Source organism: Malaya genurostris, chromosome 2, assembly GCF_030247185.1.
Source record: "Malaya genurostris strain Urasoe2022 chromosome 2, Malgen_1.1, whole genome shotgun sequence".
In the NCBI taxonomy this organism is placed as follows: Eukaryota; Metazoa; Arthropoda; class Insecta; order Diptera; family Culicidae; genus Malaya; species Malaya genurostris.
This window is the reverse complement of record NC_080571.1, coordinates 23,890,728-23,917,218: the sequence shown is the minus strand read 5'-3', so window position 1 is coordinate 23,917,218 and position 26,491 is coordinate 23,890,728. Positions and strand designations below refer to the sequence as shown.

The following is a 26,491-nucleotide window of genomic DNA, read 5'->3' as shown; positions in this document are numbered from 1 at the left end:
GTTTTTATCTGATAATCAAGATCACAAGCGAAATGTAAGTTAAAAAATAATCTAGAATGGTTAAGCCACCATGAATATACTACTAGTTGTATTGATATTTGTAGATTCGTGGGTGTTTGTGTTCATTTTTCATCTTTTTACTAGTGCCGGTGATAATTAGACTGATTGTTGCAGTTTAATACAGCAACGATAAACATAAACAAACAAGTTTGTTTTGCACCGTAGCAACTAGCATAAAGCGTTGCCAGAAACGATCTCCTTCCACATTTTCAAACTATCGCAATGAAAGGGAGTAATTTGCTAGGCTTACTTGTTCAGGCTGTGAACCAAACATTGGCGGTTCGTTTGTATGGGACTTAGGGGTATTATTATTTGTATTTGGTACAACCATTTTCGTTTTTTTGTATTAAAAGATGACTTTTTTGGTCATTTGCTGCTTAAAAATATTCATTTCTCTTAAATGGCCAACGTTTTGAAGCAATAAACCTTCGAAACGTTGGTAATAAGCGTGAAACGGTAACATTATCCGTAGCTAGGACGAGTACCTGGATTATTTTTTATTTGCCAGATGTTGTCAACCTACTTTTTTCTTTTCTACCTGCGGCATAGGTATTTTTGAAGTTTGTTTCTAAACAAACTCAACAACAAGTAATATGTCATGCTCATAACGTAATTCTAGTGTGAACAGCGCGGTTATAATTTCATATTATTATCGTTGAAACATGTTATTCTCTGCAGTTGTGAACACAGTATTACTGTGATTTAATTTAGAGCAATTGGATAATCGATGCCATTTTGATTTATTCATTTATTTATTTGACAAGACTCAAGATCACACAATCAATACAAAGCCAACTTATCGTTCTACTTTGTTTAGGGGCACAGTGGTTCACAGATTGCATTTTCATCTTCGTTGCTTCGTTCCTGTTGTACACCGAAACCTCCATTTACGAACTAAACGAGGATTCGTAAATTGAGGTAGTTCGTAAAAAAAGTTAACGTTATTTGGGGTTTGGCTCGTAAAAATAGTTTACGTTATTTGGAATCTACACACTTAAGGGCTGAGACCAGTGTGTTTTAGAGCGTTTTTAGAGGGTTATTTTCACGTTTCAAATCTGATTTTCTCAGAAACGGTGCCGAATATCGAAAAACCCAACTGATAGTCTCTTAGAAAATTAGTTTTGATTATTCTGTGGAAATTTCAGAATGATTCATTGACATTAGCGGTGGGAAAAGTCTTTTTGCCTTTCTCATATAGAAAGGTTATGCAATCACTGTAAACAGACTTTTGAACCGAGGCCCGGAGGGCCGAGTGTCATATACCATTCGACTCAGTTCGTCGAGTACGCAAAATGTCTGTGTGTGTGTATGTGTGTGTGTGTATGTGCGTATGTGTGTATGTAACGTTTTTTTGCACTAACTTTTCTCGGAGATGGCTGAACCGATTTTCACAAACTTAGATTCAAATGAAAGGTCTTGTGATCCCATACAAAATTCCTGAATATTATTTGGATCCGACTTCCCGTTCCGGAATTATGGGGTAAAATGTGCAAAAAATTGTGAAAATAAGTGCACTAACTTTTCTCAGAGATGGCTGAATCGATTTTCACAAACTTAGATTCAAATGAAAGGTCTTGAGGTCCTATACAAAATTCCAGAATAGTATTTGGATCCGACTTCCGGTTCGAGAGTTATGAGGTAAAATGTGCAAAAATAAGAAAATATGTATTTTAACTTTTCTCATAGATAGCGTGACCGATTTTCACAAACTTAGGTTCAAATGAAAGGTCCTGTGGTCCCATGCGTTATTCCTGAATTTCATGCGGATCCGACTTCCGGATCCGGAAATATAGGGTAAAGTGTGTTAAAAATTGTACACCAACACTGAAAATGGGGAAAAACCTTAAAAAATTTTCTAAATCGACCTCAAATCTTTTCCAATTTGATGGTTTTTATCAGTAGACGGTCAAGCAAACCGATTTCGGTTATTCTTTTAAGAATCGAAGAAAATTTTTTTTTGCCTTTCTCATATACACACTATACTTTTTTTACGGGTGTCGGTAAAAATTTTACTGACTTTCAAACAGCTGAACAGTCAGTAAACAGTTCAGTAAAATTTAAATATACTGAATGATTGGTAAACTGGATCGCCACAACGAACTGTCAAAATTTACTGACTTATTCATCACCTAATACCGAAGTTCGGTAAAATTTGCAAAACAAAACGTAAAAATTGAATTTTCTGAATTCTTCTATATTACTAAATCTGTAGTATTTGATACCAAATACTAAGAAATTAAAAAGGATCAGCGAAAAATAATATATAGGTTTATTCGGTGATATGTTAAGTTTAATGATTTTTGAATACATTACTTAAGACTACGCATAAAATTTTCTCCCGTCGTTGTTAAGGCAGCAATGCCCATGAGCGAATATATAAATATAAAAAAAATTATCCGAAGGACGACAGTCGACTTTCGCCACATTGTAGCACTCAACCAGTATCTTGAAGAAATATTGATAGTCGCCACTTATTTTCAGGCTCCAGTTTCTCCAGATTATAAATGCTTCAGAGTTGTCCGCAAACATGTCTCCTTTAATGTGTAATGTGGGTTCGTCATATGATTGCGGAAGGATGTCATCCTGTGATGTATACAAAAATATTGTTATTTTCGATGAAATTCTATACTGTATTATATTACCTGACACCATTCTAAGATGCCCTGGATTATCGTTGGCAGCGCCGGATACACGCAATCGTTTTGCTCCGCGACTCGGATTTTTCATCCGAATTATAGCTAGAGCCCTCAAGAAATCTGTATAGAAAATTTTCATATTAATTTCGAATACACGTTTTTCGACACAATTTATTTACCGTTAGTGATGTGTGGTTACGTTTTATGTGCCACATAATGTGCCGTACGAGCCCTTCCACGTATCCCGGAACAGGTTTACGACAAAAAAGCAAGTGATACACTCGTCAGACATTTTCGTACTTTGCTAAAAATGAGAAAACTTTGAAAATATTATAAATGTACTTACTGAACAGCTTCTTTCCTTCTTCATCCGCAAGTAAGTCCAAAATATTGTCCATTTTAGCTGCAGTCTGCACTTTTCCGTAAAAAGCACTAATTTTTACCACTGTTAGTATTATTTGAACTTTAAAATGGCGACACTTTTGACAGGCTTTATTTTCTCCGAAAGCGTTCAGTGAAAATTACTAAAGCTCAGCACTGTTTACATATTTTTTCGGTGTTTATTCATTAACCACTGAGAATCGGTGATTTTTGTACGGAATTACTTAGACGTGATGACATTTCAATGTTTACAACATACGTCAGTAAAACAAAAAACAAATTTTCAGCAAAATTATCATGGAATTACTGACAACTCGTGCATATTTTACTGATGTCGGTAAAATGGAATTATTTCACGATTTTTTCTGCTAAAATTTTCTTTTACAGATTAAAACTGTAAAAAAATTACCGAACATCAAAATAAGAATTCAGTGTGTAGAAAGGTTATGCAATCACTGTGAAAACCGACGTCTGAACCGAGGCCCGGAGGGCCGAGTGTCATATACCATTCGACTCAGTTCGTCGAGTACGCAAAATGTCTGTGTGTGTGTGTGTGTGTGTGTGTGTGTATGCGTATGTGTGTATGTAACGTTTTTTGCACTAACTTTATGGGGTAAAATGTGCAAAAAAATGAAAATATGTGTTCTAACTTTTCTCATAGATGGCGCGGCCGATTTTTACCAGCTTAGGTTCAAATGAAAGGTCCTGTGGTCCCATACGTAATTCCTGAATTTCATCCGGATCCGGAAATATAGGGTAAAGTGTATTAAACATTTTATACCATCACTGAAAAGAGCGAAAAACCGTAAAAAGTTTTCTAATTCGACCTCAAATCTTTTCCAATTGATAGTTTTTATCAGTAGACGATCAAACAAATCTATTTCGATTATTCTTTTAAGAATCGAAGAAAAATAATTTTGAAGAATACCACAGTATTATATATGATAGTTTGATTGATATGAGAAAGGCATCATTAAACCACTAGGTGGATTAAAAAAGTTTTTTTTTGTTTTAGGTTTTCCGTCAATTTCAAAAAATCGGTAGAGAAAAAATTCTGATATACATGGCGTTCCAACGTTTCTGCAAATCGAAGTGAAAATATTGGAATCCGTGTTGATTTCAGCTGTTTCAAAGAGACGTAGAATTTGTTTTTTATTATTAAAATAAATTTTGTGACATCACAAAAATTTTAAATTATGTCAATGGCTTTGTACAATAAGAAATAGAACGTAAAATTATATGAATTTCATATACTAACCCATGGCAAAAGAAACCAACCAAAATTAAAAAAAAAATGCTTGATTTTTGTTTCACAAGCAAATAAGAACAAAAACATATATCTTCAATTTTCTGCTATCCTAAACGACATCAATTATAATCGATAAAATATCAAAATTTAAATATCACAAATTCTATTTCGGAATGTATTGAATTCAAAACTGTTCAAAACTGTTCCAATTTGTAGTTTATATTTGTTGGTAATTAACGAACCAACTTCGGCTATTCCGTTTATTTGAATCCGGTTTCGGAAGAATTGGAAAAGTGTGATCAAAACTGAAAAAAGGATCTCACTCGCTTTTCTTGGAGATGGCCAACTCGATTTTCACAAACTTATAGGTTCAAAAGAAAAGTCTTACAGTTTCATACGGAATTCCTTAATTTCTTGTGGATACAACTTTCGGTTCCGGAACTACAGGTCAAACAGGATTTATAGAGTTTGTGAGATTAGATCCGGACAAATTATCCTATTTCTATTCAATAAACAGTTGTTTTTGAGAATTTCAAGGTTATGTTTATGATGTAATGAGTAATATGAGAAAGGCATCATTACACCACTAGGTGGATTAAAATAGGTTTTTTCTAAAGGAAGAATTGCATAGCTGAAAACGCCGTCTTTCAACTTGTTCATTGAATATCTCGCCTTTAAAAGCATGGGTCAAAAATCTATCTTGACTATGTCTAGATAATTTAATTTAGAGGCGATTAGTGCATAAAAACATGGGTGTTGTCACGATAAAAATGAAGTGAATGTTATTTTTGTGAAGATAAGTCGATTTCTATAGACGCACCATTTTTTCTGCTCTTGTTTCCTGGTAAAGTAACGAAACATGAGAGAGAAATAAATCGGCTCAGCAAGGCTGCCAAACAAGCGGTAGCATATATGCTTATATATGTCAATCCCATTCGACCGATTGATGTAGTCAAACTTGTAACCGAAAATATCAAATGTTTTCTGGCCACCTGGCCCATCGAGAGTAATTCTGCACATTTGCGAGAGAGCATGGAGAGAAATGTAATACGCAGAGCGAGACACGTGGTTGATTCAAAACTTATACGCGACCTACTGGCCTCAGACATAAATGCTCAAGTTTAGCTTCCAATTTCTATTGCACAAAATAATTGTACACAAACAAAACATGAATGAAAATTTGGTGCAAGGTGGTTGAAAATACCAAATCCCGTGCACTATGAACAAATATAATAGCATACATTTTGTTTGCTGATATAATTTCGCCATATACGAAACAATTGTAAATTATGGCCAACAGTGCATTTTATTGGTTCACGTGTCCGGTGTCTTTCGAACTTTTACTCAAAAACTGAAAGGTTGGCCTTGTGACGCTCGATATACAATTATCTAGAAATTTTCATTCATTCGAATTTTTCGTAGCCTTGTTCTACATCAACAGCTCGAACAACCCAACCCAACAATCTACAGGGCATTTTTGAACCATTTGTTGGATATTTTCGAAACGAGTTTGAGTATTGAAACGTTTTGATAACAAATTTCTGACAACTTTCTGAATACTTTTCAGTTGTAGACATTTCTGAGATGTTTCCAAATTGAAACATTGCAGAAAAAATTTACAGACAACTTTTTCGATCGCTTTGAGAAATTTGAGCAATTTTTTAATCAATTTTGGAACGAAAAGTTTGTGGAACATTTTCGAGACAATTTTAAATCATATTTTTGAAATATTTTTGAGTCAACTTAGAGACAAATTGAAAACATTTTTCTGACAATTCTGGAACACCTATTCATTCTTTAACACAATTTGAGCTTTTTAAGTACTCTTCAAGTTATTTTTGAGACGGTTTTGCACCATATTTCAAAAGCTATTCAGTCATTTTTAATCTGTTTTGATACATTTTTAGTTTATTTTGGAAACGTTTCTGAGCATTGAATGGTAATGGGAACGTCTTGCAAAGGTTTTTAAGAGTACCCTCTGAATCGTATTGAGACACTTTTGGTTCAGTTTAAGAACATTTTTTTTTCGTTATTTGCCAAAAATCGGGATATTTTCGTGACTGTTTGAACACATTTTAGGGCAAGAGATGTTTTTGGAACATCTTTCTGGCGAATGTGGGAGAGTTTTTAGCGGTTTCGTGATGTTGTGATTATTTTTAAAATCTTTTTGGAACACCATCGAGACAGACATAAAATATATTTTGAAAAAACATTAGAATAGATTGAAGGTATTTTTAGACATTTTAGAGGCAATTTTCATTTGATTGTGAGATAACATTTCGGATTGTTGCCGTGAATACGTCTTACTTTACTATGAGGCGCCTTTTCTCAATTTATCTCTTGATCTATTAAACGTATCAACAACAAATTTCTCTTCACATTATCAGATATTTATGATACAATTTTCAGTTGTATGAGATAACTAAATATAACTCAAAATTATTTTTTTTTCAGAGTGTTTGATAAGCAAGGAAGGTAAAAATTTGAAGTCCAAGGTCAGAATCGAGTTACTTCAGAGTTCAGCACTTGTTTGAAAGCCAAAATCTTGACTTTGGAACTGAATTTCGGAAATTAATTTTGGACTGAATTCTGGAACTGAAATTGACGTTCAGATCAGCATTGAGTTATAATATTCCTGTTCGGATTTCTGATTCAGTTTCAGAGACTGAGTTCCTAACATGGAGTTATGGAACTTCATACCTAAATCCAGAATGAGAATTCAGAACCAAAATTTAGTTGTATTTACAGAATTCAGTGCATTCCGAAATCCAGGTTCGGAATTCAGTTGCAGCCCTAGAATTTGGTTCCAAAAATAAATTCCCAAAATTCTGGAAGTCTAACTGAAATCAGGAACTTGATTCTAAAAATATTCGAACGAAATTCCGGATCTGGATTCTAGGACTGAATTTCTGAGCTGAATTCTGGATTCAAATTTGAAAACTGAATTTTGGACCGGAATTCTATAACTAATACTTAGCTACAGACCAGAATCCAAGTCCAGAGTTCAGTGCTAGGACTCAGTTCCGGAATTCAGTTCCCGAGTTCAGGTTCAGAATTCAGTTCCAGAATCTAGCATCGATTGAGTTTCAGGTTTTCAGGTTTCAGTTCTAGTATCCGGCTTCAAAATTCGGTTCCAGATGTCCAGTCCCAGAATTCAGAACGAGGAAATCTTCCAGCACGTCAGATTAGGCATTGCACTTCGTTGTAACATAATAAAGTATTTCGCAAATAGCGTAAACTTAATGTCTGCTTAGCGGTTCAAATTGAACTGCCGAGTGTTGCTTCAAGCAGTTCAATTTGAACTGCTCTGCATTGACGTGACTAAGACTATACGTAAAGAAATATTGAACTATTAATTTTATTCGTATTCACGTCATCCGGTTATGTCTCTAACACTACCCACCCTTTTATTTTTTTCAAAAATTTTTGAAACTCAAAACTTATTTTAAAATTTTTTGAGAAATTTTCGGGTTATTTTCGAGGCGATTTTGAAATAAGATTGGTACGTTTTTTGAAGTCATTTTCAGCCATTTGTAGGACATTTTTTAGACCCTGGGAGAATTGTTGACCGCTTTAGAAATTTTTTTGGATACTTTCTAATTCGTTCTGAGACGTTTTGAAACATTTAAACCGATTTAGAACAGTTTTAGGCATTTTTTTTGGACACTTGCAAGATTTTTTTGAGATGTTCTAGAAACATTCGGGACAATGATTTATTAATTTTTAGGTGGTTCGACGTAAAAACGCCATAACGAAATTCATGAATGTGAAAACTCACAGAAAAAAGTTGTTTTTGGGAAACAGGTACAAGCATTCGTCCTTGACAGCTCAGCGGTACTGTTTACGAACAAGCTTAGAAATTTCGAGCAGCATATTTCAAACAATCATATGTACACTTCGGAACTAGCCACTTTTGTTTAATAAATCTCTGAAACGAACCGTATCGAATCGTTAAGAAATGTTTTGAAATTCTATTTAGGCGATATGGACCGTGAACAACAGACAAACAAAAAATCTGTTTACAAACAGTACCGCTGAACTGTCAAAATGTGTTCATCCGATTGAGGTTAGCAGTGTCGATAAAAAACCTAATGACGGTAAAAAATTTAATGAGCGAACGAAACACGGCTCTTGAAAATTGAACCGCGACTCTCATGGTTCTCAGCATTAAAAGTTAGCCAAGCTACGAAGTTCCGAGCCGTCGCTCAAATTTGACATGTTTGGTTAGCAGAGATGCCAGATCTGTAGGTACTGCTTTGAAAATGCACGACAAATCAATTTTCTTTTGTTTCGTCTAGTCACGTTTGGTTTTATAAGATAATATGTAGACCAATGTCGAGATCCGGAATATGTTTCGGTTCGGTTGGAGTTTTTTGAACGCTAGAGAAATACATCAAAAGGGTTTTAAAAGGCTATGTTTAATCACAATATTGCGTATTTGGTTAAGTTTGCGATTCAGTACGGTCCTTTTGGTGACAGTTGATAATGTACCGAACGAAAAAAATGATTTGAAAATGGTTAACAAAATAAAATATTAATCCTTACTTTGAAATAAAATATAATTGATTTTACAAGTGGAAATTTGTTCTCCTTTACATTTTGACAGATAAACTTGCAATCATCATCCTCGCACACGTACGCCTCTTGTTGTGAAACACAACGTTATATCAAAGATAAATAATAAAAACATGTACGTGCTTATAAATATTTTTACAAAATGTGGTTCGTTCCCGATACCTTCTGAAATGACCGCACTCACCGCTTGGTGGAGCGCGAGATTAATTGCATTGTTATCATTTAAACCAAAGTGTGCCATAAAATCTCAATAAATACAAATGAGCTACCGAATCGAAAGGGTTCTCACGGTTTGACATTTGCATTATGAATGTATGATGGGAACTCAGCAGTGCCACCATTGGTGCCAGTTTCACTGAGGACCGTAGATGTGCGCCAAATTAAGATCGTGACTGTCATGTCTGGAAATTCGTTTGTGGTTATATCGCCCATGTCGCTCGTGTGTTCCCATGGTTCTCACACTCACTCTCTCGAAACGGCTTCTGCACATTGAATTTTTTTTTTGAGAAAGAGCGAATGAGCCGTTCAATTGAACCGGCCCGGCTCTTACGAAAGAGCGTTCGATTCTGAGCCGCTCTTTGATTATAATTCTTAAAAGATTATTAGGAATGTTAGCATTGTCTCATTAACATTCAAAATGTCTTGTCAATATGTCTTATTATGTCAAGTAAAACACTTGCAGAAATTCTTTCAAAGCGTTTTAAAACAGTTTCGAAAATGATTTTTTGAAAAATAGTCTTAAAAAGTTTTCGGAACGATTCAGAAGTCTCAAATAAATGTCCCTAAATATGTATCAAAACTACTTCATAAAGACCTGGAAAACCTCTTAAAAATATAAAATTATCTCCAGTTTGTTTTAATAATGCATCAAATATGTTTCAAAATCGTATCGGACTATTAAAAACATATCGCTAACATGTTTCAAATACGTATCAAAATGGTCTCAGGAAATGAAACAAAATTTTAAAGGTATCACAAAAAGCCTAACGCAGGGTTTGAAGCTGTCTCAATAATGTTTCTAAAATGAAGCAAAAATGTCTCAACTATGTTTCTAGAATGTTTCAAATACGTTCCATGAATGATTTAAAATCGTGTGAAGAGTATTTCCAGGGTGCCTTAAAACACCTCTCTGAGTTTCTTAAATACATTCCCCAACCTCTTAAAAGATTGCCTAAAACATTTCTAAAAAAATCCTATGTAAAATATCTTGAAAATGTTCGGAATTTGTCGAAGAAACTCACAAATGTTATAAAATTTGGAAAAAATGTTGCTAAAATTTCCTCAAAAAATAACTAAAATTGTCTGTTATTTAGCTTTTCTATACGTTTTTTTCGGATAGTTTTTCCGTTCTTTTGATCGTTCTACTCGTTCTGTTCGTTCTGTTCGTTCTGTTCGTTCTGTTCGTTCTGTTCGTTCTGTTCGTTCTGTTCGTTCTGTTCGTTCTGTTCGTTCTGTTCGTTCTGTTCGTTCTGTTCGTTCTGTTCGTTCTGTTCGTTCTGTTCGTTCTGTTCGTTCTGTTCGTTCTGTTCGTTCTGTTCGTTCTGTTCGTTCTGTTCGTTCTGTTCGTTCTGTTCGTTCTGTTCGTTCTGTTCGTTCTGTTCGTTCTGTTCGTTCTGTTCGTTCTGTTCGTTCTGTTCGTTCTGTTCGTTCTGTTCGTTCTGTTCGTTCTGTTCGTTCTGTTCGTTCTGTTCGTTCTGTTCGTTCTGTTCGTTCTGTTCGTTCTGTTCGTTCTGTTCGTTCTGTTCGTTCTGTTCGTTTTGTTCGTTTTGTTCGTTCTGTTCGTTCTGTTCGTTCTGTTCGTTCTGTTCGTTCTGTTCGTTCTGTTCGTTCTGTTCTTCTGTTCTTGTGTTCTTCTGATCTTCTGTTCTTTTGTTTTCTCACACCTCCTTCGAATATCTATTCAAAAGTTCTCTCGGATTAATCAAATTACCATTCTTTTATCTCTTCCCCAGGACTTCGCGAACCTGCGAAAGAACAAATTCGCCCGCCGCTGTTCCTCGCTGCGGCAAACTCCGCCGGACCAGACCAGCGTGACCCTGGAGCTGGAAAGTGCTTCCCCCGCCCATTCGATGCCGGTGGTACACGAGGTCAATTCTCCCAAAAAGCCCAAGTGGGAGGTGATTGAGCATTTCAAAAGCTCCGGCCGTGGTCCGGAATCGATCAGCAGCAGTTTGATTGCGGTGAGTACTGTTTTATTTTTTGCGATGTTATTCTCGGGTGTTGACTCGGAATGGGGGAACCACTCAGGCAACGATTGCGGTCAAAGATAATAACGGGAGGGAAGACCAGTCTGCGATTTAAGTGGGGGTTGCGTTTGGTGGTTTCATGGGGATTATCGACTGGAGGGTTCATTGATTGGTGGAAAATTGATGAATGATTTCTGGGAATCGACAGGGTGATTGACCGATTAAGGGGCGGGGAAACGAATGCAATATTTTGCTGCGGGAATTACGTCGTTTTCTGATAAGTTCGATGCTCACGATTGAGTTCTATTTATGGAATCGAAAAACAAACAAACCAATGCGTTGCTAAGTAACAGCCGTGACATGACTTTGGACTTTTGTGATGATGACAGTAAATTGCTCCTGAAAACTCTCATTACGAAACAACAACACAGAGCAGGAAGTGATTATTCTTGTCTCGGATTGCACTATAATCAGCATCATCAAGACACAAGACAAATCACATTGACACAGTCCCATTAGGATCCTTTTAATCGAAACTTGCATACTACTAAACGCAATTACCTGTGCTAAACGGGTTGATGGCATTACGGCGGCTGAGCCCAGGCTGAATCTATTTTGAGGTTAGTTTCATTTCCTACCGGTTTCAATTCAACCCGATAGAAATCTTTCCACCGGCGTGCATCCGGGCTGCACCTGACTACAGCTGTTTAGCCGAGCCAGCAGTTTCTTCTCCGGTGACAAAAGAAGGTGCTGCACTTCGGAATGATGCACGTTTATTGCAGTGGAAGCAGAAGTGGAAACCATCCCTTAGTCGAGGTAGTTCTATCGTTACAAACGAGAGTAGATTTACTTTGCAAATTACATCCGAATCGTTTTTCGTTTTCTTCGTCTTTCCGACACCAACGTGATAAATCCAGAGGAATGTTTTGTATGCAACGTGATTTGCTCGCAAATTCCAGGAATTGTTTTGAACTAAACTCGGTGCAGGTAAAGAAGTATGTTATCCGATGAATAAAAGCGCAGGTCGTTAAAATTCACTGAGGAAACTTGCCGCAACAGCGATCATCATACAGGTTTAGTTGCCACGAAATCTTAAGGAGTGTGTCGAAAATAAGCTATCCACATACATTTATGTTGTACGCATGGATTTGTGATGGTTTTTTATGCTCAGATCACAGCATGCTGTGCGTTTGGCTGTCAGCTTTCGTTTGTTGACTTGTTCGTTCGGTTGAAATTCTGTGTTTTCAAAATGTCGCGTGTTGAAAAGGAAGTGAAAATTAAAATTCTGGACACATGGCTAAGTGAGAAGGGTATTACTATGCAAAAATTGGCGAAGCGGTTTGGAATTCATCATGTCAGTGTTAAAACCATCATTAATAAGTTCGGGGAACACTGCTTTTTGGATGAGCTACCAGGAAGAGGCAGAAAACCCAGTTCTTCCAACCCGAAACTGGACCAGAAAGTGGTATCTCTAATCATGAAGAACAAATCAATGTCAATGCGTGATTTGGCCAAAAAAGCAGGAACGAGTCTTGGAATGATCCAGCGTAACAAGAAGTGGAATCACCTGAAGACCTACAAAAAGTAGAAAATCTGGAAATGAAGTTTCGAACAGAAGAAGTGAGCAGCACCAAGGGCCCGGAAATTGAATTTGCGTCTTTTGCAGTGTCCGGATGCGTGCAATTTGATGAACGATGAGGCTTATGTAAAGGATGTGAGCGATGCGGACAGATCGATTCAAGTAGAGAAATTCGGTCCAAAGGTACTGGTATGGCAAGCAATTTGTTCCTGTGGTTTTTTACACTATCGGAACTATAAATGCAGAAATCTATCGATCTGAGTGTCTCCAGAAGAGATTGCTGCCTTTATATAAGAAGTATAGTACACCTCCACTATTTTGACCGGATTTAGCGTCGGCTCACTATGCCAAAAGCACTCTCAATTGGCTTGCGGAAAAAGGTATAAATTTCGTTGAGCAAAATATCAATCCACCAAATTGTCCTCAGCTTCGACCCATCGAACGTTACTGGGCAATCGTGAAGAGGGTCTTCAAGAAGACTGGTTAGGGAGCTAGGAACATGCAGGAGTTCGAAAAAATTTGGGGTCAAGCGTCCAAAACATGCGATGCAACACTTGTCCGGAACTTGAAAAAGAGCGTTCGATCAAAAGTTCGAAAATTGGTGAAGGAATAACCTAAATTTCATCCGGTTTTCATTATACTCAAGTTTAATCTCGTACAATAAAGGATCAATTTTTAGTTTGAATAAAATATCGTTTTTTTATCATAATTTGAAAGAAAAATTTGTGGATAGCTTATTTTCGATACACTCCTTACTGATGCAATAGTGAGCACAGATTCTGAATCCTCTCAAAATATGTCTATATTCAGCGACTATACAGAAATAATTCTTACATTTACTTACATTGTAACATTGCATTTCTCAAATTTTAAAAATTCGATTGTCTTTTTAGAATGAATTATATTTGCCTTCCGGTTATCTTACCGAATTGAAAAAAAAAACTTCATGCTGAAAGTGCAACTAAATCGGAAGGAATGAGAATTTTAACTGTTTTGCCGAAAAAAACTGGAGTATTCGTAAGAAAGCGCATACGATGAACACATCAAGATATTTTGATACAAAAGTAGGGAATCTTGTGGGGAAAAAATGATTATGCTTATTGCGATTCCGTAAAAAAAAACTAATTGTTTTATCAAACTTTTGATGTAATTATAAAAAAATCATGAATATTCATATTTACAGAGAAACAATTTTCCCCTGAAATAATAATTAAAGTTAAACAATTTTACATGATGCACACAAAACATCATACGCTGGAGAAAAATCGAATTTTTGGAGAAGAAGAAACTTGGTGCAACGAATGTTTATGATTTTCGAATTCATTTTTACACCACGATTTCAACTGTAATGTTTCTAACAATAAACTTTCCAATGTAGAATTTGATCAGTGGCGCGACATGTGTCGACAAGTTAGGCCCGTATCCGAGCGAGTTGCGCTGCGGTACACACCGCGCGTGCGGGTCGTGATTGAAAAATTCATTGATCCTTGAAAGTGAGTTTTTTTTGCCATACGTTAAACCTAAGTATTTAGCTTGATCAGACCATGTCAATTCCAAGCCATTCAATTTGAGAATATGATTATTGTTTGGTTTAAGAAAAGAAGCTCTTGGATTATGAGGAAAGATAAGTAATTGCGTTTTTGCTGCATTTGGTTTAATTTTCCATTTTGACAGATAATCACTGAAAATATTTAAACTTCTTTGTAGGCGACTGCAGATCACTCTTAGATTTCTACCTGTGGCTAACAGACTTGTGTCGTCACAGAATAGCGATTTCTGACAACCAACGGGTAGATTTGGAAGATCAGAAGTGAAAATATTATACAAGATTGGAGCTACACTCGAACCCTGCGGAACACCGGCTCGTACGGGTAGCAATTCAGATTTACAATTCTGATAGCTAACCTGAAGAGTACGATCAATTAAATAATTTTGAATCATTTTGATCAAATAAATAGGAAACTGGAAATCAGACATTTTTGCTATTAAACCTTTGTGCCAAACACTGTCGAATGCTTTTTCCATGTCTAGAAGAGCAACTCCAGTGGATAACCCAGAAGATTTATTTGCTTTTATCATGTTCGTTACTCTGACAAGTTGATGAGTAGTTGAATATTCATGACGAAATCCAAACTGCTCTGGTAAAAAAATTGAATTCTCATTTATATGAGACATCATTCTCAACAAGATAATTTTTTCAAAAAGTTTACTGATTGAAGAAAGTAAGCTAATTGGTCGATAACTTGATGTTTCTGTTGGATTTTTATCAGGTTTTAGGATAGGAATTACTTTAGCGTTTTTCCATCTTTTTGGGAAGTAAGCTAATGAAAAACACTTGTTGAAAATTTTAACCAGGAGTCTCAAGGCAACATCGGGAAGATTTTTAATAAGAATATTAAAAATTCTATCATTACCAGGAGCCTCCATGTTTTAGGTTTCCTAATAATTGATTTAATTTCATCAAAATTCGTCTCAATAATGTCATCTTGTGATAACACTTGGGTTGAAATATGATCATATTTCAGTGAGACTTCATTTTCAATAGAGCTCACAACGTTCAAATTTGAATTGTGGACACTCTCGAACTGTTTGATTTCCTTCCTTGAGAGCAGGAATTGGTTTCTGAGGTTTCTTAAGAACCTTAGAAAGTTTCGAGAAAGGTTTAAAATATGGTTTAATTTGTTCAACTTCTTTAGCAAAATTTTCATTTCGCAAAAGAGTAAATCTACCTTTAATTTCTTTTTGTAAATCCTTAACTATGTTTTTCATAGCAGGATCACGAGAACGTTGATATTGTCGTCGACGAACATTCTTCAACCGAATGAGCAGTTAAAGATTGACATCGATGATAGGAGAATTTAATTTAGTTTGAGCTTTGGGAACTGAAAGATTTCTAGCTTCGATAATGTAATGATTCAAATTATCAATTGCTGTGTCGATGTCCGCAGAATTTTCTAAAATAGTTTCATGATCCACATGATTTTCAATGTGAGATCTGTAATCCAACCAATTAGCTCTATGATAGTTGAATATAGAACTAATTGGATTAATTAACCTAAAATAAACCTAAAAAATCGATGAACCAAATAATGTGGATTACTTTTCAATTTGGCATTTGGTTTAAGAAAAGTTCCTGTCACAATGGCAATATGAATTTTGTGAACTTTGAGAAAATTATAAAATTCATCTTCACTCGATTTTAAAGATCGAGCATTGCAATTTAAAATATTCAAATAATTATTTAACATCACTGTTAAATTTTAAATTCATTATAATATTATTTGCAAATTGCCATCCGATTTGAAATGCTTCAAAAAGTGATGAGGTTGAATTCATTCGGATGATCATTTGAAAAAGTTGATCTCGTAATTAGATCATTTATATCGCCTAATTCGATTTCGCTTAAAGAAGCGAATGGCATTGAAGGAATATTTCCATTAGAAGAAGATGATTTGGCCGATCTACCTATTAATAAACTGTTTTCGCTAGAAGATGAACTGTAAGGCGGTCCTGTGTTTTGATTATTTACATTAGAAGAATTATGTGGTAAATTTCTACCTGTTATACTAGCATAACTGACATTAGAAGAAGATGATGACGAGGTCGATCTACCTGTCAATAAATTGTTTTCGTTAGAAGATGAATTGGAAGGCGTACCTTTTTTTTTTGTTTTAAATTCGAAGAAATAAGTGCCTTAGAAGAATTAGGCGTGGCATTTGTAACGGTTTGTTTGATTTTCAGGTATGTTCTGTAAATTTAAGGTCGTTGATTTAACTTGTTGTCTAAGCGAACGAGCGTTTAAATTTTTGCCCTGACAGGACATTTCAAATAATTGGATTTATGATTTCCATCGCAATTGGAACATGAAAATTTATCAGTGGTTGCATTCATTGGACAAACGTCTTTCGAATGCGATTTACCACAATTTAAACACCGTATATCCATATGACATTTTTTGGTTCCATGACCGAAGCCTTGGCAACGACGACATTGCGTTAAGTTTGCAATACGATTATGCCGTTTATAATGTTCCCAATGAATTTTAATGTGGGAAATGAACGTACTTTTTCTAAAGTTTTCAAATTGTTTACATCACTTCGTTTGAAGTGTATTAGGTAAAGTTCATGGGAAATTCCAGAGCGTGGTTTAGAAGTACCATTCGCTCTTTTTTTCATAAGTATTACTTGGGAAGGGGCAAAACCAAGCAATTATTTTAGTTCATTTTTAATTTCATCAATACTTTGATCATTTGATAAGCCTTTCAAGACAGCCTTGAAGGGTCTGTCTGATTTTATATCATATGAATAAAATTTATGAATTTATGAAAATTTATGTTTCTCGGACAAATATCGAATAAGACGATCGTAATCTTCCAATCCATCAACCAAGACTCGACATTCTCCTCTTCGTCCGGTTTGAAATGAGACTTTTACTTCCGGGAGAAAAGTAGAAAGCTCAGTACGGAATGCTTTGAAGTCGGAAATCATCACCGTCACTGGTGGCATAGATTATTGTTTTTTCCCAGAACGACAAGCGTCCATTTTGGGAATTTTTGAAGAATTTTCTTCTATGTCGCTACAATCGGATTCGGGAAGAATCTCGTAAATATTGTTAGACGGCATAGAATCAACGGAAGGGAAATCCGTCCGTTGTCTTTCATTTTTACATTCAGATTCTTGAAGATCGTGAATGTTATAAAAAAAATTTTGAACAACGGATTGTGATTTATTCCGTATTGAATTATTTTTAGCTTTAGGCTTGTTGCGTTTCCGGTTGGACGCAGGCATTTTTGAAATGAATGAAACTTGAAATTAAATTAACTAGGCTAAATTAGTCTTCGATTAGACTCCTAGTTTGGAAAAGTCTTGATAAAGACTGATTTTGTGGTAGTCTTAATAAAGACTGATTAGTTCGAAAAATAGTTCTTTGAATAGCTAGCCTTAAAAAAGGCTGATTAATTTCTTAGTCACTCTAATATCACTCTTTGTATAGCCTTGAGAAAGGCTGACTAATTGTTAGTCTTTAAAAAGACTGTTAGTGATTCAGATAGCCTTGAAAAAGACTGAAGCCTTAAATTTCCATGAGCCAAGAGCTATACGCGTGCGGTGCGAACGACTGTTCAACACCGACTGGAAATTTCAAATCTCGAAAATTGAAATAAAAAATCACGTGTCGAATATTATAGAGTTCTTTACCGAGAAAAATAGTGAGATGTGAAAAAAAATTTTTTGGTGGTTGATTTTGCGTGTAATGTCCCATATACATAAGGAAAACTTTTATTTTACGTTGAAAAAACCAAAAACGTAAACTTCTTTTACGCCTTAATTCGATTTACGAACCCCCGATTAATACATAAATGGAGGTTTAGGTGTATTAGTATTAATTTATTTCTTTTTTGCCTAAACGACACTATTGATGATTTGGCCAAACGCGAGACTAAAACAAGAGCCGCACTGAGCGTACACAGTGTACATGTACGGTGTGAAATTGCATCCAATTGCAATTTCTGGGTCAGCAGTGAAACAGATTGGAGCAGAATTACTGGTTTGCGCTTGACATATGATAGAAGGATCTGTTTAGTCATTTCGTTTTCCCTACTTTTTGTTTTCAAGTTATTTCGCATTTCGTTTCGATAACAATGAATTTAGTAACTTCAGGCCTTCGTGGAAAATTTGAGACGAATGTGAAGAGTCAATAAACGTTCAAAGCAAAACATTCTACCATTTGTGCACTTTTAAATTTCATTAGATTGAGATCTGTTCGTCTCAATCCCCAGCAATCTTCGTATGCCGTCAGAGTCAATCTTCTGCATGGGATTTCGCGTCGTTCTGCTCCGTGAGGAAAAGTGGATTGGAAAGTCGACAAAAAGAAAACAGTTCAAGAGGAGATGGGATCGGGATCCGCAGTGTAAAACCCGTTCCAGTCGAACTGTCTTTGTTCAGTTCACCAGTCGAGACGTTTCTGTTGCATTGTGACACAAACTGATAACTCTTCTCCCCTTAGTAGGAGTAGTAGTTCAACCGAACACGAGAATTCATCCATCCATCCATCTCCCGGGTACGGTCTATTATGGTGGAATATTGCATTTCCTTTAATGCGTTGAGCTCACATGTTACACCTCCTGGCAATAACAGTGCTTTTGAAATGTAAAGCAAAACCCCATTCCGGGTTGAGGGGGGAGGGTGAAAGCGATTCCAATCAATGATGCACCCAGAAACAATAGCGTGGAACCGAATATGGATCGAAACTGAAAGCGCACTGTGTTGTGCATAAGCAATGGGGTTTTGGGGTAGGATCAAGGATGCCGAGAAGGGCACAGTAATTTTGTGTGTGGATTTGGTAGTGCTTGTTTCGTAGCATGTTCGTTCCTCTTCTGGTTTGGCATATTTTAGAGCATACATTCAATGGGAGGGCACTTCAATTTGAAGCACGTTCATCTCATGGGAAGAACATTGGTATTCAGCATATTACTAGCAGTATTAAAATAGAAATTCGCAAGAATAGCGTTTTAATCGAGTTCGGCTTGTTTTTGCTTGATCGGGTGATTGAATTTGAAATAAAAACTGTATTCAATCATTCCCTCATTCAGATTACCAATTTGTTATTCAAATCATGAAAACCGAACATTTTTTCTGTGTTTGTGTGTGTGTGGTTTGGGCTAGGGATCTACCTTACGCAGAATAATTTACATGTTTTGCATACTCAGTTCGTTCCGAATCCTTCCAGCTAGGGTTCCGTTCGTGGCTGCTGTGAATTTAAATGAATCCTGATTACTGGTTTCAGCTGGACATTTCCTGACTGGCGGGGACGAGTTCATATAGAAGTTAATTGCCGTCCCTTTCACTGAAATATTTGTTATGATGCAAAATGAACGGATAGTTTGGTCAGTTTTCGAAGTTACCAACTGTGGTGATTGAATGGATTACAATTTTAAAACTAGAAGTAGGTAATGCCACGAGATTGACGTAGGGCTGTATTTGAGTTAGGCATACAGATTTAGAGGTTTGATTTTACTCATGCTTCGGCAGCTGATATATTTATTTTTTCTAAAGTACATTCTAGCAATTTGCGTGGTCCCGAGAGTGACCGTTTGATATCTACAATTAAGTAAAATATAAATCCAACCTCAAATATTCTAAATTAGAAATTATGAAATGCATAATAGACGAACATTTCTTTCCCTGAACAACCTTTTCAGGTTTGGAAATAGATAATAGTCGCTGGGGGCCAGGTCTGGAGAATACGGGGGATGGTGGACCAATCCGTATCGCCAATCATTCAATCATCAACCGTTGCTTTTATGCATGAATGCGCTGGTACGTTTTACCTTTTTTTTATAAATATAAAAAATAGGTATAGAATTCGCTCAAACGTTAGAAAAATTTTCCAAGGCCTGGAGGGCCGAATGTCATATACCAATCGATTCAGCTCGACGAACTGAGCAAATGTCCGTGTGTGTGTATGTGTGTGTATCTGTATGTGTGTTGTCAACTAAGAGGTCGAGATCTCAGAGATGGCTGGACCGATTTTGATCAAACTAGTCGCAAATGAAAACTCATCCCGTCACCCAGAACGCTATTGAATGGTTTTGAGATCGGATGTTTACTTTTTGAGTTATACGAAGTTTTATGTCAAAATTTTTAGTTTTTTGACAGTATCTGTCACAATTGACCTTGAAAACAGAATATATTTTCAGACTTAGATTCCGCACGGTAATACCTATCCAACAAGCCATAGATTGTTAAAATCCGTCCATTTTTAACGGAGATATCGAAAATTTTTGGTAACCGACTTCTTCCCCTATTCCAGCAGTAGAAGTTTTGAGCGCTGTCTGGCAAAGAAATGCTTGGGAGCAACATAAAACACGATTTTTTATACCGTTACATACATTTGTTTCTAAGTACGCAAAAGACTGTGTACAGCATGATATTTTGCCTCGGACCGATTTTAGCACGGTTCGTTTTTGGCAACATAATCGTTCGAATATGCCATATGTAAAGAATTTTCGAGTTGAAAGCAATTCTATAATTATATTAATTTGAACTACTTACAGCAATAAATGCTGGAAAAACATAACAACCATACACCATTCGATTCAGTTCGTCGAGATCAGCAAATGCGCGTGTGACAAATAATTTCACTCAATTTTTTTCGGGGATTGATGTTTTCTCAAAAAAAAGCCAAATCAAATTTCAGAAACAAAAGTTCAATTAAAATAAATCCAATTTTATCCAATTTTGACTTCAGATTCTGGATTTGTAGGATGATGAATTTTTAAAATTCAAAGCTATATAGAAGATGACAATCCCGAAAAGCTTCAAAGTTGGACTCAAAATATTGCAATTTATTCGTCATATGACCATACGAATCGGTTTGAGTTATGCTGGTTCCTGAATACCGGCTCTGGAAGTACCTTAAATTACCCTAAACTCTAAAGTGGAACTTACTTCGACATATCATGGAATGTTTAGTCGATTGTTATACTTTTGGATTCAAATTCGATCCGATTTGCAGTTTCGACATTACAGAGTAATGAGTGATTAAAATCTTAAATTGCCACTTAAAACGACGGACATTAGAATAATGTCATGAAAACTGAAACAACAAAGAATATTTATGCAAAAAACACATACGAATTGATAAAAAAAGGTATCATCTCACTGCTAGGTGGATTAAGCACGTTTTTTTGTCATAACTACAACCAGAGATGTCCATCTCCTCTGTGTGACGGAGAGCAAGCAAAATTTCTCCCCTTGCACTGACCACTTCAACGAGAGCTCTTCTCTTTCACATATACGAGGTCTGTTCAAAAAGTACCCGGAATTCTCATTTTTCTAAAAAAATATTTATTTCTTCGTCTACATCTATATGGTCCCCTTCAAAGTAATCCCCCCTAGATATAATACACTTATGCCAGCGTTTTTTCCAGTCTTCGAAACACCCCTGATAGTCACTTTTTGTAATGCTCTGTAGCACTCTCAGCGATTCTGCCTTTATCTCTTCAATCGATGAAAAACGCTGTCCTTTCATGGGTCTCTTCAACTTTGGGAACAGGAAAAAATCACACGGAGCGATATCTGGTGAATAAGGAGGTTGGGGCATAATTAGTCTTGTTTTTAGCCAAAAAATCACGAATAAGCAACGATGAATGAGCTGGTGCGTTATCGTGGTGCAAAACCCATGAATTGTTTTTATAAATCGGGGCGTTGTTTTCGAATTGCTTCACGCAAACGTCGCATTACTTCAAGGTAATACTCCTTATTGACGGTTTGACCTTTTGGCAAGAATTCTTCATGCACTATGCCACATTTTCATCGATCATTGACGTGCTAGGTCGACCGGAGCGTTCGTCGTCTTCAACGTCTTCGCGGCCATCTTGGAAACGCTTATACCACTCGTAAACACTTGTTTTTTTCATAGCAGACTCACCGTAGGCTCTCTGTAACATTTCGCACACTTGGTTACACTTTATTTCATTTTTCACGCAAAATTTAATACAAATTCTTTGACTCTTCAATTCTTCCATTGTTTAAACTAACAAAAATCGCCGAGCTAAACAAAAAACACGTCTACACCAGCCGCTACAAGACAGAATGTAAACAATGAATACAGTTGAAAATTTCACCATACATTAGGGACATATGTACCAACACAATAAAAAAAAAATTTGATAACCGGACTCTCCAGACGCGCGCATTTAAAAAATTCCGGGAACTTTTTGAACAGACCTCGTATACACTGTTGTATAAAGTGTGCACGCATCATGAGTGCGTTTGTTTATTTCCTTTTACCTCTTCCACTGAATCGCACCAAAGTGCTAGAGCATTATACCGCTGACAGACATATGATTTCCGTGCAATGATTTCTGTACAACGTTGTACGCGTACAACGATGAGGTGAGACATGTTTTGCGCACAGAATGAATGTACTGTGAAACGAAAAAACTAAAAATTTAGCTTAATTTCTCAGCTCCGATGATCGATAATAAAGAAACCAAAAATTTTTGTGGTTTGAAGTTTATTACTACTAACTAATTTATGACAGATATAATCAATGGCTCTCTTAGCTATTAAACTATTTGTGTGTGAGTGTTCATTGGATGACAGTATCCAGGCTTCCCAGCAGTACTGCTTTTCAATGACATCCGCCACGAGATAGCTTGAACTGTCGGAGCGCAAAGTCGAAAGCCCAGTCTACAATATGTGTGCAAGCATATGCCGAACTGTAATGGCAACAGCGCTCGCATGCCTAAATGAATGCTGTCACTGAGACAGTTTCTACTCACCAGATTGATGAGAGTATTCTATCCGGAGAGTAGTCAAACCGAACGGGCTGTTTGTATCCTGTTTCTTTATGTTCGCTCATTCGCATAAAATGTTACGGGGACAGCCTTAGAAAATCGAAGACATCCTTTGATTTTTAGGGAATTACTGTTACGAAGGGCTGTCGCAAGCCGGCTGTCTCATCAATGTCTCTTGAAGCAATAAACCGGCTGTTTCTGGAGACGAGCTGTGGTTCATAGTGCGCTCGCACTATTTCGGCTGCCTCAATGAAATGGTACTAGTACATACGATTGCGTTGTTGGGATTACCTTTGCAGGAAACTTTAGTAACGTTTCATTACAATACCATTGCGAAATAAAGAAATTGTTTTAGATTTATATTCTGTCGGCGAAGGCAATGAATTTTAATAACTAACGAAAATTAAAAGATAAACACAGAGTTTTGTGTAACGGCTCATATATCTGAATTACTGAAGTATTCATCCTTAGTGCTTCCTTCTTATTCCTAAAGAAACAGATACACTAGCATTCATTGATAATACTCCGAAAATATCTTATGCACCCTTATTCTGTATAACGATGTTTTGATTTTTCTGTTTCTCCTAGGATAACTAAACCAATGATTTTTTTAGGGTCGGAAATGATAGCCACAATATAATTATTATTATTATTATTTGATGAGTTGGCTAGAGCTGGTGAAACGAATGATTTCGTTGGTCCTGAACCAGCTTTACCACTTTCAACTAGTTGGATAAAGCACAAGATTCGTTCCTGGGCTGCATCCAAACATGTCAGCTACTGGCGCAGCTCGCAAACTTGCGCTCAGACAAAAGCATTTCTACCAGATTTAAATCTGAAATGTCAAAGTGTCTACTGTATTTTTCCAAGCATCATTGCAGTATTCTGGTCAGAGCTCTGACTGGACATAGCAAACTCAATGATCACATGGCTACTATTCAACGTGCTGAGTATTATTATTATTATTATTATTATTATTATTATTATTATTATTATTATTATTATTATTATTATTATTATTATTATTATTATTATTATTATTATTATTATTATTATTATTATTATTATTATTATTATTATTATTATTATTATTATTATTATTATTATTATTATTATTATTATTATTATTATATTTATTTATTCCCGCTTTCAAACTTAATTGTGGTCGTTCACCGGGGAATCACACCTACATTCTTCAATATATCATTTTTCATTTTTTTAACATAATTTCTTTTCAGAAAGAAAACTGTTAAATATATGCAATGAATTTGGCTCTCAGAATGTTTCACTATTCATTTACAATATTTAAAGTTCCAAACGTTTGAAAAACGTTTTAAATGCGGACACAAGCTACTTAGCCAATTAGAGTAGAAAATTTTCGACATTCTTAGATTTATAACTGCGGAAGTCGGATCCGAATTAAATTCAATAGTAACCTATGCAGCCTTTTCATTTCAGCCTGATTTGGGAAAATAGGTGCAGTCATGCCTGAGAAATTGAGTGACGTTGTTTGACACATACAATACACATACATACACACGGAGGAATTGCTTAACTTATCTTAGTCGAATGTCAACTTTCACTAGTCGAATTTTCAAGTAATTTCAAAACCTTTTTTTATGACAAAATCAAAATCTATGTATAGACACTATGAAATTTTTATAATTCCAATGGCAGATATAAGATTCTTCAAAACTAAATTGAGCTTGAATTCATGTTTAGGTAGTTTTTGTAACTTACCATTTTTGGAAATATAAGTGTACTTTATAGGTAATCGTACTTATCCCCAAATTTCCCAACCAGAACCGGCAATGAAATTCAATACGATGAATCTATAGTGCATCGAAATGTGAGGTCGTGAGAGCCGACTGAAACAGAGAACCAAAAATGTGTACGAGAATTGTAGCAAGCGCATAGAAACTGGATGTGCTGTTTGAAATTTCAAGGCACCGAATCTTCTTCTGCGTGCGGCTGGTGATTGCAACATCTACATTTCCAAATTTTGATTGAGCGTAAAAGCACATAGAGGAAATGATTAAGATACTTTCCAAAGTTTACATGAAATTGTCCTTTTAACTGCAGCTATAAATTTGGGCCTCAGTTACTTTTATATCAAGTTTTGTGGTAAACAACGACATTAAGCTAAAGAATTCAAAATATACTGAACACAAGCTTCTACTTGCTGAAAGATGCGCTTTAACCGAGTTTTAAATTTTACAATGTAAAGTGACAGTTTTAACGTGTGTAAAATTCGCGAACTTCTGGTAGCTATGACCAAAATAATATAATAGTTAATATGCCGTTTCTAGAGATAAGATAATTCAATGCATAACAGGAAGAAAATGAATTCCAGATTATCAGCACATATGTATTTTGGAATATATTCCAGGTTAATAGAAACACTATACTATTGATATATAGAAGATAACTTGATATGTCTGGAAAGCTTGAGACCATATTACTCAAGAAAGACATTATTAAATAACTTGGTGAACTAAAACTTTTTTCTAAATAAAACGAAATAAACATTCGAATCTGTTACGGGCAACCATGCTGCATTCCACGCTTGGAAACATGTTTTTTGGAAGAACCGGAATTTTTCATTCAGTTTTTGCATTCAAAGCTTTGTTGTACGATACCTGCAAATAAGTTTCTAAATGATTTTTGTATTGCTAATTCCGACTCCCAATTTTGCACTCAAGGTTTTTATTCGATTGGTGGTTCAATGTACATATAACGAACTTAACGAGCCAGATTTTGTATGTTTCAGTTTTGACTTGGAAAGATTCTTAGTGTCCGTAGTATTGCAACACTGACCATGCAATAGTCCCGCGAAGACTTACAAGTCGACCGCAAAGTTGAATGCTATTCAGAATCACGCTAACTAGTATCGAATACAGAATCTTTAATTTGAATATATCTTTTGCTACAAACATTCATTCACCGTTTACATCTAAAATCTGATTCAATTGACTTATACACTCTTGTATAAGAAACGATCGTGCCTTTGATATTCTGAAGAAAGAGATAAAGAGGATGGAAATAATGCTCCACGCACATCAGTACGCGCCTACACTATGAATGTTACTGCCCACAAACCGAACGTAAACTGCCTGAAACGAGCACGCCGAACTGTCTCAGCTCTTTAATTATGAATATAATTTCTTGAAAACGAACTTTTCTTTCTATAGAATTTCATTGATCGATCGATTCCTAGAAGATCGACCAAAATATAAAAAATAACTATTCATTTAAACCAAAGTCCGTTCTTCAATCCATTTCGTATTAGTAGTTTCGTATATTATTAATTATCAATTATATTGTTATCAATGCTCTACCAACGGTGATTGCTATGCGCAATGATCAACCGCTGCGCAAAGCAATCACCAAAGGCAAAACTAAAACCCACATGCTTGCCTCGAATCTTCATAGCAAACCAAGAGCAACGAATTTGAACCGCACCGGCTACTGTCGCAGACCTGGTCAAGGGAGAGTAATATTATGCTCTCGACAGAAACAACGCAG

The 26,491-nt window shown here is 35.9% G+C and overlaps 1 protein-coding gene across 4 annotated transcripts in view; it reads left to right on the top strand.

Annotated features, from left to right (window-relative positions):
- The window catches only part of LOC131430220 (adenylate cyclase type 6), a 387,241-nt gene that overhangs the window by 144,688 nt on the left and 216,062 nt on the right, over positions 1 to 26,491 (top strand). For all 4 annotated transcript variants that reach the window (XM_058594974.1, XM_058594977.1, XM_058594975.1 and 1 more), the window contains one exon: positions 10,854 to 11,081. In XM_058594974.1, coding sequence (XP_058450957.1) covers positions 10,854 to 11,081 — 228 coding nt within the window. The remainder of the gene's footprint in view (positions 1 to 10,853; positions 11,082 to 26,491) is intronic.